Genomic DNA, 13,881 nt, shown 5'->3' with positions numbered 1-13,881 from the left:
CTCCACGTCTCCTGATGTACTGGCCTGTCTCCTGGTAGCGCCTCCATGCTCTGGACACTACGCTGACAGACACAGCAAACCTTCTTGCCACAGCTCTCATTGATGTGCCATCCTGGATGAGCTGCACTACCTGGGCCACTTGTGTGGGTTGTAGACACCGTCTCATGCTACCACTAGAGTGAAAGCACCGCCAGCATTCAAAAGTGACCAAAACATCAGCCAGGAAGCATAGGAACTGAGAAGTGGTCTGTGGTCACCACCTGCAGAACCACTCCTTTATTGGGGGTGTCTTGCTAATTGCCTATAATTTCCACCTGTTGTCTATTCCATTTGCACAACAGCATGTGAAATGTATTGTCAATCAGTGTTGCTTCCTAAGTGGACAGTTGATTTCACAGAAGTGTGATTGACTTGGGAGTTACATTGTGTTGTTTAAGTGTTCCCTTTATTTTTTTGAGCAGTGTAAGTTTCCGGATTTGAACATATTAACTTCTTAAGGGCAGGTGGGACGGTGGCATCCCACCTGGCCAACATCTGGTGAAATTGCAAAGAGCGAAATTTAAACTACAGAATTATAAATATTTAACTTTCATAAAATCACAAGTGTAATACATCAAAATAAAGCTGAACTTTTTGTTAACCTGTTGCTTCTACTCGGGACGCTTGCGTCCCAACTAGAGCTCTGGAAATGCAAATGCGCTACGCTAAATGCTAATAGTATTAGTTAAAACTCAAAAGTTCATTAAAATACACATGCAGGGTATCGAATTAAAGCTACACTCGTTGTGAATCCAGGCAACAAGTCAGATTTTTAAAATGCTTTTCGGCGAAAGCATGAGAAGCTATTATCTGATAGCATGTAACACCCCAAAAGACCCACAGGGGACGTAAACAAAATAATTAGCATTTTGGCGTTACACAAACCGCACAATAAAATAGAAAACATTCATTACCTTTCACCATCTTTGTTGGCACTCCTAGATGTCCCATAAACACTATTTGGGTCTTTATTTCGATTAAATCGGTCCATATAAAGCCTAGATATCGTTATATGTAGACTGTGTGATAAACGAAAAAAACATAGTTTCAAAACGTAACGTCATTTTTTAAAATTCAAAAAGTCGACGATAAACTTTCACAAAACACTTCGAAATACGTTTGTAATGCAACTTTAGGTATTAGTAAATGTTAATAAGCGATAAAATTCATCAGGAGGCGATGTAAAGATCATTAGCTGTCCGTCTGGAAAAATGTCCGGCTAGAAACTCAACGAAAATATCCGGTCCTAGACCTAAGGAGATACGGTGCCCTGCATGTGTTTGACCAAGAAAAACTCGAAGGGAAATGACAAGACTCTAGACACCGTGTGGAAGCTGTAGGTACTGCAACCTCAGTCAATTAATTGTGGTTCACCTTTATCAATGGGTTCAAGTAGCGCATGGATATATTTTCCCATTTTCAGTGATCAGTTTTTCCTGTGCTTTTCGATGTAAATGCCGTTCTGGTAAAGCCACAGCAGTGATTTAACCAGTTTTATAAACGTCTGAGTGTTTTCTATCCACACAGACTAAGCAAATGCATATACTATATTCCTGGCATGAGTAGCAGGGCGCTGAAATGTTGCGCGATTTTTAACAGAATGTTCAAAAAAGTAGAGGGTCGACTTAAGAGGTTAATCACCCTGTCATCTCAGACAAGCATTTGTATAAGTTTATCGATAGCCTAGCATAGCATTATGCCTTGCTAGCAGCAGGCAACCTTGTCACGAAAATCAAAAAATCAAATCAAATTAAATCGTTTACCTTTGATGAACTTCGGATGTTTTCACTCACGAGACTCCCAGGTAGATAGCCAAAGTTCATTCATTTTTTCCCAAAATATTATTTTTGTAGGCGAAATAGCTCCGTTTGTTCTTCATGTTTGGCTGAGAAATCGACCGGAAATTGCAGTCACAACAACGCCGAAAAATATTCCAAATTAGCTCCATAATATCGACAGAAGCATGGCAAACGTTGTTTAGAATCAATCCTCAAGGTGTTTTTCAAATATCTATTCGATAATATATCCACCAGGACAATCGGTTTCTCAGTAGAAGCGATTGGAATAATGGCTACATCTGTACTTTACGCGAGATTTTCTGAAATCTATGAAAATACTGCCCCTAGAGTCACAACAGGTTAATGACCTAAGGCTCGTATTTCTGTGTGTGTTATGTTATAATTAAGTCTATGATTTGATATTTGATAGAGCAGTCTGAGCGGTGGTAGGCAGCAGCAGGCTCGTACGCATGGATTCAAACAGCACTTTTGTGCGTTTGTCAGCAGCTCTTCGCTGTGCTTCAAGCATTGAGCTGTTTATGACTTCAAGCCTATCAACTCCCGAGATTATGCTGGTGTAACCGATGTGAAATGGCTAGCAAGTTAGCGGGGTGCGCACTAATAGCGTTTCAAATCGGTGACGTCACTCCCTCGGAGACCTCGAAGTAGTTGTTCCCCAAAAGCCGCGGCTTTTGTGGAGCGATGGGTAAACGATGCTCGAGGGTGGCTGTTGTCGATGTGTTCCTGGTTCGAGCCCAGGTAGGGGCGAGGAGAGGGACGGAAGCTATACTGTTACACTGGCAATACTAAAGTGCCTATAAGAACATCCAATAGTCAAAGGTATATGAAATACAAATGGTAGAGAGAAATAGTCCTATAATTCCTATAATAAATTAAACCTAAAACTCATTACCTGGGAATATTGACGACTCATGTTGAAAGGAACCACCCGCTTTCATATGCTCTCATGTTCTGAGCAAGGAACTTAAACGTTAGTTTTTTTACATGGCGCATATTGCACTTTTACTTTCTTCTCCAACATTGTTTTTGCATTATTTAAACCAAATTGAACATGTTTCATTATTTGAGGCTAAATAGATTTTATTGATGTGTTATATTAAGTTAAAATAAGTGTTCATACAGTATTGTTGTAATTGTCATTATTATAAATAAAAAAAATATGCAACTTAAAACATTGTTAAAAAATTTAATTTATTAAAAACTTTTATTTTTAAGAAATCAGCCGATTAATCGGGTATCGGCTTTTTTTTGGTCTTCCAATAATCATAATCGGTCGACCTGTAGTAGATAGACGGGGAACAGACGGTGTACGGTACAGAAAACAATGAACAGAATTAATACGTACCAGCTCCTATCATTGTGATGGGCGATTCGATGTAAATCCACTCATCAGTGTAGACCCCAGAGTGTACGAATATGAGGCCGTCAAAGTGGGCCTCCTGAACACCTCCCAGGGCATCCTCGATGGTGTCATAGTACTGAGGAAGAGGCACCATAGAGAAGTGTGTTACAGCGAAGTCACAGTGAACTCATGATGACCAATCACCCAATAACAACCCACAGATTAAAAAGCATAGTCCTGAACTAAAAAGTTAGGCCTATATAAATACAAATAAAAAATTACATTTCTATAGCGCTTTTCATAGAATCTCAAAGTGCTTCAAGAGCAAAAAACAAACAAGCAATATATCATGACAGATCAACCAGTAGAGGCCTGGTCTTTGAAAGATGCATCTTCTGAAGATGGAGAGGGTCAGTTAATGTCTTGAGTGGAGAATGCTGGTCAGAGGATGGTGATGGAGTCTGCTGCTGATCTTTTAGAGGCTTAGTCTGGGAACCAACCTGACTTATAGCCACTGGACTTCTCCCCCTTCACTCTGTGTATCACCACTTGGGTGACGCCTCAGCAGCTCTGGTTGCCAGAAAGCTCACCATACAAAGAGTTCAGAATAGTATCCAGTCGTCCTCTCAACAAGCACTCCCATTACTTTAAAGCTTAGGCAATGGAGATTCTTCATTCAGTGTACATTTTAGTCCAGGACTAGGCTTAAATCGATGTCAAGGAAACTGGCCCTTAAACTCTCTCAAACAAACACACTTACAAGCATGTTCTCTCTTCCTTTGTATCTGGCAGGATTACTGTAGAAGTGTTCTGCGAAGCCTGGCTTCACATGTGCTCCTTTATACTGCAAACAAAAACAAAAAAACATCAATGAATCTGGCCATTATTATAGCACAGTAATACTAATGGTGGGATTGCTTCTAGAATCACAGCAATCAAGTTGTCACTCCACTGGAACTTCACTTGCCAAGTTAAATAAAGGTTAAATAATAAAATAAATAAACAAATAGAATTACTGGGACTCCAGTGTTCTTGCATTCATATGTCTGTACAAGCCGTTGACTGTTTTAGCAGCAGTAGGAGTATCTATATGGTTGAGTGACAGTGAGGGTTTCCATAGGTCAGAGGTGAGTTAGTAACAGTAAGGGCAGTGTGGGAAAAGAGGTCATGGGGTCGTTGTCCTACCAGCTGCTGAAAGCTCTCCTTCCACGGGTTGGGCTGCTCGTACTCGTCTGGGTTAATCTGGAAGAATTTCCCCGCCTCAGGATGCATCATGGGACGCGTGTACTCAAACACCTCCATGTACAGCCTCTTCCTGTGAAGCAAAGCAAGGCACAGCCAGACAGGACACCATAAGACAGGGAACTTCAAGCGATAACACACTGGGGGGCGCAGGAGGGAAAAGACCGTGTGTGTTCCAGATTGGATCCATTACATTTGGTTGAAGATGCCCAAATTAGGACAACGGAAACTTTTGAAAATAAACAGTCGTGTGTTCAGTGCTAACTAGCATTGCGGGTCCCATTTTTTACAATTCTTCCTCATTTATTTAAAGCATTACGGGACATTAGAATCCTCCTCCAAACCTTTTATCTTCAACCTAGCTTTGCACCTATGGGTACACTCGGAATAGCCTGCCAACCAACCAACCAACCAAGCAGACAGCTAACAGTCCAACCAAGAGGCCGGCCAGCCAGCCAACCAACCAACCAACCAAAAGGCCGGCCAGCCAGCCAACCAACCAAAAGGCCAGCCAGCTAGCTAGCTAACTATCCAGCCGGCCAACCAGCCAACTAGCCTGCCAAACAGCCAACTAGCCTGCCAACCAGCCTGCCAACCAGCCAGCCAAAAGGCCAGCCAGCCAAACAACCAAATGGCCAGCCAGTCAAGCAGCCAGCCAAGCAAAAGGCCAGCCAGGTAAGCAGCCAACCAGCCAAGCAAAAGGCCAGCCAGCCAAGCAGCCAGCCAGCCAAGCGCCCAGCCAGCCAGCTAGCCAGCCAGCCAAAAAAACAAAAGGCCAGCCAACCAAAAGGCCAGCCAGCCTGCCAGCCAACCAAAAGGCCGGCCGGCCAGCCAACCAACTAACTAGCCAACAAGCCAGCCAGCCAACCAACTAGCCAGCCAGCCAACTAGCCAGCAAGGTAACTAGCCAGCCAGCCAACCAACTAGCCAGCCAGCCAACCAACCAGCCAGCCAACCAACTAGCCAACCAACTAGCCAGCCAACCAGACAGCCAGCCAACCAGACAGCCAGCCAACCAGACAGCCAGCCAACCAGACAGCCAGCCAACCAGACAGCCAGCCAACCAGACAGCCAGCAAACCAACCAGACAGCCATTCAATGAGCCACGCAGACAGCCAACCAGCCGAGCAGACAGCCAACCAGCCGAGCAGAGAGGCAACCAGCCGAGCAAACAGGCAACCAGCCAGCCAATCAGACAGACAGCCAACCAACCAGCCGAGCAGACAGCCAACCAACCAGCCAGCCGAGCAGACAGCCAGCCAACCAACCAGCCGAGCAGACAGCCAACCATCCAGCCAAGCAGACAGCCAGCCAGCCAGACAAGCAGACAGCCAACCAACCAACCAGCCGAGCAGACAGCCAACCAACCAACCAGCCGAGCAGACAGCCAACCAACCAGCCGAGCAGACAGACAGCCAACCAACCAGCCGAGCAGACAGCCAACCAACCAGCAAGCCAGCCAGACAACCAACCAACCAACCAACTAACCAGACAGCCAGCCAAGCAACCATCCAAGCAGAGAGCCAGCCAAGCAACCATCCAAGCAGAGAGCCAGCCAAGCAGACAGCCAACCAAGGAGACAGCCAACCAAGGAGACAGCCAACCAAGGAGACAGCCAACCAAGGAGACAGCCAACCAAGGAGACAGCCAACCAAGGAGACAACCAACCAAGGAGACAACCAACCAAGGAGACAACCAACCAACCAACCAGCCAACTAGCCTGCCAAACAGCCAACTAGCCTGCCAACCAGCCTGCCAACCAGCCAGCCAGCCAGCCAACCAACCAAAAGGCCAGCCAGCCAAACAACCAAATGGCCAGCCAGTCAAGCAGCCAGCCAAGCAAAAGGCCAGCCAGGTAAGCAGCCAACCAGCCAAGCAAAAGGCCAGCCAGCCAAGCAGCCAGCCAGCCAAGCGCCCAGCCAGCCAGCTAGCCAGCCAGCCAAAAAAACAAAAGGCCAGCCAACCAAAAGGCCAGCCAGCCTGCCAGCCAACCAAAAGGCCGGCCGGCCAGCCAACCAACTAACTAGCCAACAAGCCAGCCAGCCAACCAACTAGCCAGCCAGCCAACTAGCCAGCAAGGTAACTAGCCAGCCAGCCAACCAACCAGCCAGCCAACCAACTAGCCAACCAACTAGCCAGCCAACGAGACAGCCAGCCAACCAGACAGCCAGCCAACCAGACAGCCAACCAGACAGCCAGCAAACCAACCAGACAGCCATTCAATGAGCCACGCAGACAGCCAACCAGCCGAGCAGACAGCCAACCAGCCGAGCAGAGAGGCAACCAGCCGAGCAAACAGGCAACCAGCCAGCCAATCAGACAGACAGCCAACCAACCAGCCGAGCAGACAGCCAACCAACCAGCCAGCCGAGCAGACAGCCAGCCAACCAACCAGCCGAGCAGACAGCCAACCATCCAGCCAAGCAGACAGCCAGCCAGCCAGACAAGCAACCAACCAGCTAAGCAACCAACTAGACAGCCAGCCAAGCAACCAACCAAGCAGAGCCAGCCAAGCAACCATCCAAGTAGAGCCAGTCAAGCAACCAACCGGCCAAGCAGACAACCAACCAAGGAGACAACCAACCAGACAAGCAGACAGCCAACCAACCAACCAGCCGAGCAGACAGCCAACCAACCAACCAGCCGAGCAGACAGCCAACCAACCTACCAGCCGAGCAGACAGCCAACCAACCAGCCGAGCAGACAGACAACCAACCAACCAGCCGAGCAGACAGACAGCCAACCAACCAGCCGAGCAGACAGACAGCCAACCAACCAGCCGAGCAGACAGCCAACCAACCAGCAAGCCAGCCAGACAACCAACCAACCAACCAACGAACCAGACAGCCAGCCAAGCAACCATCCAAGCAGAGAGCCAGCCAAGCAACCATCCAAGCAGAGAGCCAGCCAAGCAGACAGCCAACCAAGGAGACAGCCAACCAAGGAGACAGCCAACCAAGGAGACAGCCAACCAAGGAGACAACCAACCAAGGAGACAACCAACCAAGGAGACAACCAACCAAGGAGACAACCAACCAAGGAGACAACCAACCAACCAGCCAGCCAAGCAGACAGTCAACCAACCAGCCAAGCAGACAGCCAGCCAACCCACCAACAAGCCAAGCAGACAGCCAGCCAACCCACCAACAAGCCAAGCAGGCAGCCAGCCAGCCAACCCACCAAGCAGACAACCAACCAGCCAACCAACCCAGTCAAGCAGACAGCCAACCAGCCAACCAACCCAGTCAAGCAGACAGCCAACCAACCCAGTCAAAGCAGACAGCCAACCAACCCAGTCAAAGCAGACAGCCAACCAACCCAGACAAGCAGACAGCCAACCAACCAACCAACCAGCCGAGCAGACAGCCAACCAACCAACCAGCCGAGCAGACAGCCAACCAACCAACCAGCCGAGCAGACAGACAACCAACCAACCAGCCGAGCAGACAGACAGCCAACCAACCAGCCGAGCAGACAGACAGCCAACCAACCAGCCGAGCAGACAGCCAACCAACCAGCAAGCCAGCCAGACAACCAACCAACCAGCCAAGCAACCAACTAACCAGACAGCCAGCCAAGCAACCATCCAAGCAGAGAGCCAGCCAAGCAACCATCCAAGCAGAGAGCCAGCCAAGCAGACAGCCAACCAAGGAGACAGCCAACCAAGGAGACAGCCAACCAAGGAGACAGCCAACCAAGGAGACAGCCAACCAAGGAGACAACCAACCAAGAAGACAACCAACCAAGGAGACAACCAACCAACCAACCAGCCAGCCAACCAACCAGCCAACCAAGCAGACAGTCAACCAACCAGCCAAGCAGACAGCCAGCCAACCCACCAACAAGCCAAGCAGACAGCCAGCCAACCCACCAACCGGCCAAGCAGGCAGCCAGCCAGCCAACCCACCAACCGGCCAAGCAGACAACCAACCAGCCAACCAACCCAGTCAAGCAGACAGCCAACCAGCCAACCAACCCAGTCAAGCAGACAGCCAACCAACCCAGTCAAAGCAGACAGCCAACCAACCCAGTCAAAGCAGACAGCCAACCAACCCAGTCAAAGCAGACAGCCAACCAGCCCAGTCAAAGCAGACAGCCAACCAGCCCAGTCAAAGCAGACAGCCAACCAGCCCAGTCAAAGCAGACAGCCAACCAGCCCAGTCAAAGCAGACAGCCAACCAGCCCAGTCAAAGCAGACAGCCAACCAGCCCAGTCAAAGCAGACAGCCAACCAGCCCAGTCAAAGCAGACAGCCAACCAGCCCAGTCAAAGCAGACAGCCAACCAGCCCAGTCAAAGCAGACAGCCAACCAACCCAGTCAAAGCAGACAGCCAACCAACCCAGTCAAAGCAGACAGCCAACCAACCCAGTCAAAGCAGACAGCCAACCAACCCAGTCAAAGCAGACAGCCACCCAACCCAGTCAAGCAGACAGCCAACCAGCCACTCACCAGAGGATGGGGTCATTGGCCAGTTCGCTGAAGCGTTTGCAGACACATGCTGCGCGACACAGGTCCTGCTCCAGCAGGTAGGAGAAGATCTTCAGAACCACCTCGTCTGGCAGCTTCTCCTGGAGGTAGTGCTCTGCGGGAGCTGCTAGTGATGAACAAAACCAGAGGGAAACTTTATTAATGGAGAAGGTATTCACACATCCAAAATAATAATAGGAGATGGACAGAAACAAGGTCCAATACAGAGAGTAGGGTCATTTTCAACCTCCAATTCTCATAAATCATTTTCAACCTCGTAATTCTCTCATGTTATTCACCAAAACATTTGTCCTTGGTTTTACTGTAGTGTGTACGTCATTGTTGTCTTTTACAGACATTTGGAAGATTTTCCTGGAATGGGCTGAAAGAGATTCTAATAAATATAAATTAAACAAAAACATAATGTTAGAAAGTATTATTTTACCTGTTAAATCTTGAGACTTTCCTGACACTCTGGCACGCTTTGCCCGATGGCCAAAGTCTTCTGTGGCTGAAGTGGAAGCACCCTGCGTATAGAAAAAAAAATAGATTGTTATAAGCCTTGACAGCTGACACGTTTTGATGGAACAGACCATGATCATCTGCTTAAAAACAACCGTATTAATATTTCAGCATTGTTTTTAATAAATCAAGTTCTTCAATTAATCACCACCGCTAGCGAAATACTTATCAATTATGCAAAGAGGAAAGATGAATTCTCAAATTCAGCCCATGGGTAAAAGGGAGCCTCATGCTTAAGAAGACACCATTGTGGGTGGAATGCTGATATCGCTCACTAGTCTAGGTCAGAGTACAGCTTTTTGTGATATTTATTTATAACCAGCAGCACTCAGTCCAGGTTAGGTGAGCTGATCCATTTTCAGCAGGCAACCAAATAGATATGTAATGAGTAGAGCTGATATGATACATTATTCTATGTCAGAGACGCATCATGTTTATTCTACATAACAGATTTCTATCTGAACATTCCACAATGCTGTGGCTAGTTGAAGGTGCAGCAAAAGCCCCTTTTACCCAGGACCCTACCCGAGGACACAGAATGACCCACCACCTCTCGGTGACTCAGGCATGTAGCCACTTAAATATTGTTTGCCGTCTTTCCACATACATCACACATAGGGTCTGTCCAAAACGGCACCCTATACTGTATAGTGCACTACTGGTCAAACATTCTTCACTATATAGGGAGCCATTTGGAACACATCCCATGCTTATGACTCACCTCCATGTTAGTCTTTGCTGGACACGCTGCTGTTCTCTTGGGTAGTAGAGACTTTCTTCGAAGTTGGTAAGGACTATTCTGAGCTCCTGGACCGGATTCTTCTGCAACCATATCTGCAGGGACGTCCTCATCTGGAGAGGAAGAGAGGATAGTCAAAACAACCCTATCTGCAGGGACATCCTCATCTGGAGAGGAAGAGAGGAGAGTCAAAACAACCCTATCTGCAGGGACATCCTCATCTGGAGAGGAAGAGAGGAGAGTCAAAACAACCCTATCTGCAGGGACATCCTCATCTGGAGAGGAAGAGAGGAGAGTCAAAACAACCCTATCTGCAGGGACATCCTCATCTGGAGAGGAAGAGAGGAGAGTCAAAACAACCCTATCTGCAGGGACATCCTCATCTGGAGAGGAAGAGAGGAGAGTCAAAACAACCCTATCTGCAGGGACATCCTCATCTGGAGAGGAAGAGAGGAGAGTCAAAACAACCCTATCTGCAGGGACATCCTCATCTGGAGAGGAAGAGAGGAGAGTCAAAACAACCCTATCTGCAGGGACATCCTCATCTGGAGAGGAAGAGAGGAGAGTCAAAACAACCCTATCTGCAGGGACATCCTCATCTGGAGAGGAAGAGAGGAGAGTCAAAACAACCCTATCTGCAGGGACATCCTCATCTGGAGAGGAAGAGAGGAGAGTCAAAACAACCCTATCTGCAGGGACATCCTCATCTGGAGAGGAAGAGAGGACAGTCAAAACAACCATATCTCAGTTTTCGATATTGTGACCAAAACATTGCTTTTGCAACCGTTTGACTTTGCAGTGCAACACACATTTAAAAAAATACAAAGGCAGGGGAATGCCCGTGTGCGTGTAGGGCATATGTCTACCGCTGTGTAGCCGTTAGCGATGCCAATGACAGCCTAACGTCTTCTGGTAGATGGAAATGCAACTAAAAGTTAACTACAAAGTAGCCTCTGCCTGGCAGGTATTTGTATCAATCCAGTGAACATTTGTGTTGAAGTGTGATACAGACATAGGTGGTAAATTGAATAACAATCACCTACTCCTATCTATACAGAAGTAAATAAAATCATTCAAAATAGGCTGACATCAGAAAGCATGCTTTGGCCACAGATGATCATTAGCTTCTTTTAAAAGAAAAAGCTATAAATGTTTTTTTTTTTTCATCGCATAGCATGCAGTCGGAAGGACACACAATTTGGGTAGCACGCACGGCAAATACCAAAAATGATTGTTGAGTTGCGACCATCAATGAAAAGTAGAGACCCAGCCAAGGAATTTTGCAATATGACATCATAGTTTGGAAAGCAAATGGCTATTACTGTAAAGAGAAGACAATGAAAAGACTAATCTGTATTTTATAGTTAGCAAAAATTCTCTACTTGATTGAACAGCATAAGCCCGCTAACGCAACTCTGGACCTCGAAGCCAATTCCATTGCATTTTTTCATTGCTCCCCTCTAATCAGGCACCAATTTAAGCCTGGAAAATCAGGTGTGTGCAAATCATTTTATGGTAGAAAAGAAAACCAGCAGGCTCCAGACCTCGTAGGGTAAATTGAGTACCCTTGATATAGCCCATCTTATTGGCTCATATCCCCAGTGTGTGCACATATTCACTATCATTGTTGGGTCAGTGGCACTTGAAAGTTCGCTTTTGGACAATCATTTCCTCCTCCAGGTTAGATGGATGTCATATTGTAGGCAATTTGTGGCTCACCTTCTCATAGGCCTATTCTATGGATCAGACAACGTTGTTTTTATTGATCTGTTTGTCAGTGTCAGCAGAGTAGTCTACCCTGTAAAAAAGACCCTGCTACTGTCTCCAGTAAAATAAAGTAATAGAATTGCATGAAATGTGTTTATAAAAAGGCCAAGAAGCGTATCTTATATAACCTATAGGAGGAATGGGCAACTCCAGTCTTTGGGGGCCGGAGTGGTGTCACTTTTCGCCCCCATCCCTAGCAAACACAGCTGACTAAACGAATTGCTATCTAAACTGAAGACCACTATTAGTTGGTCATTGGAGTCAGGTGTGTTAGCTGGAGCAAAAATGTGACACCAATCAGGCCACCGAGGACTGGAGTTGCCAATCCCAGGCCTATAGCCTAGCCTTACTCTATGCCACAATGCACTCAGCCATGCAGTCTTTTTTGCAAACAGTGATTGGGTTATTTTATTAGTCTAAATTATGAAGATCCGGAATAGTAGGCCATCTTATATAAGTCTGCAAATGCAATGATGCATGGAATGCTTTATCATAAAAGGTACATTTTTATGGTGAAAATTAGCTTCCCCAACTGTGAAATTCACACCACCTATGGCTACAGAAACACAGCTACCCAAACAGTCTGGCACCACCTCAATTAAAGAGTAACTACACACCAGTGGAGGCTCCTCAGAGGAGAAAGGGGAGGACCATCCTCCTCAGTGAATTACATAAAAATAAAATACTTGAACCTCTCTAGGGTACGTGGGACGGTAGCGTCCCACCTCGTCAACCGCCAGTGAAACTGCAGGGCACCAAATTCAAAACAACAGAAATCCCATAAAAATTCCTCAAACATACATGTATTTTACACCATTTTAAATCCAGCCACAGTGTCCGATTTCAAAAAGGCTTTACGACGAAAGCAAACCAAACGATTGTTAGGTGAGTGCCTATTCACAGAGTATTACAGCCATTTTTCCAGCCAAAGAGAGGAGTCACAAAAAGCAGAAATATAGATGAAATTAATCACTAACCTTTGATGATCTACATCAGATGACACTCATAGGACTTCATGTTACACAATACATGTATGTTTTGTTCGGTAAAGTTCATATTTATATCCAAAATTCTAAGTTTACATTGGCGCATTGTGGTCAGATATGCATTGTCTCAAACAAACATCAGGTGAAAGTGCAGAGAGCCACATAAAATGACAGAAATACTCACCATAAACATTGATAAACTATACAAGTGTTTTCATGGAAATATAGATAAACTTCTCCTTAATGCAACCACTGTGTCAGATTTCAAAAACGCTTTACGGTGAAAGCACACTTTGCGATTATGTTAGCTAGCCACAGAAACGCATACAGCCATTTTCCAACCAAGGAGTGTAACAAAAGTCAGAAATAGCATTAAAATTAATCACATACCTTTGATGATCTTCTACTGGTGGCACTCCCAGGTCTCCATGTTAGACAATAAATGTTTGTTTTGTTCGATAATGTCCCTCTTTATGAGCAAAAACCTCCTTTTTGTTTGCGCGTTTTGTCCAGTAATCCGAATGCAGAAGGCGCGTGCACTAAGTTTTTAAAAAGTACAATAAAAGTTAGTAGAAACATGCCAAACGATGTTTAAAATCAATCCTTCGGTTGTTTTTGTCATAACTAATCAATAATATTTCAACCGGACAAAAGCTTCAGAAATAGGAAAGGAGAAACAATAAAGGCGCGTTCACGATCAGGGTGCATGGCTGATGAATGGACATTTCCACTGGTCACTGATTGAAAGTGGTGTATTTCCCTCATTTTTCAGAGTAAATGCCTGAAACTATGCCTAAAGACTGGTCACATGTAGAAGAAGGCACAGAGCTCATGAACTGGGTCCTAAGTCTTTGTATGGTGGATAGGCTTTCAATGGAAAAACAGCCTTTCAAAATAATAGTACTTCCTGGTTGTATTTTCCTCAGGTTTTCGCCTGCCATATCAGTTCTGTTATACCCACAGACATTATTTTAACAG

General features: G+C 46.2%; 1 protein-coding gene across 3 annotated transcripts in view; it reads right to left on the bottom strand.

Moving 5' to 3' along the window:
• LOC115112839 (F-box only protein 11) overlaps positions 1 to 13,881 on the bottom strand; it is a 45,064-nt gene that overhangs the window by 18,905 nt on the left and 12,278 nt on the right. For 2 of the 3 annotated variants that reach the window (XR_003861038.2, XM_029639836.2), the window contains exons 2-7: positions 10,133 to 10,263; positions 9,335 to 9,416; positions 8,872 to 9,016; positions 4,366 to 4,495; positions 3,941 to 4,024; positions 3,184 to 3,316 (exon numbers count right to left, since the gene is read on the bottom strand). Coding sequence is in view for 2 of the 3 variants with exons in the window: in XM_029639836.2 (XP_029495696.1) it covers positions 3,184 to 3,316; positions 3,941 to 4,024; positions 4,366 to 4,495; positions 8,872 to 9,016; positions 9,335 to 9,416; positions 10,133 to 10,263 (705 nt within the window). In the remaining variant the exon portion in view is untranslated. The remainder of the gene's footprint in view (positions 1 to 3,183; positions 3,317 to 3,940; positions 4,025 to 4,365; positions 4,496 to 8,871; positions 9,017 to 9,334; positions 9,417 to 10,132; positions 10,264 to 13,881) is intronic. The other variant, XM_029639837.2, reaches the window with a different exon arrangement.

This window comes from Oncorhynchus nerka, linkage group LG28 (assembly GCF_034236695.1).
Source record: "Oncorhynchus nerka isolate Pitt River linkage group LG28, Oner_Uvic_2.0, whole genome shotgun sequence".
In the NCBI taxonomy this organism is placed as follows: domain Eukaryota; kingdom Metazoa; phylum Chordata; class Actinopteri; order Salmoniformes; family Salmonidae; genus Oncorhynchus; species Oncorhynchus nerka.
Note: the sequence above shows the minus strand (reverse complement) of the source record. Positions and strands in the feature narration are given on the sequence as shown.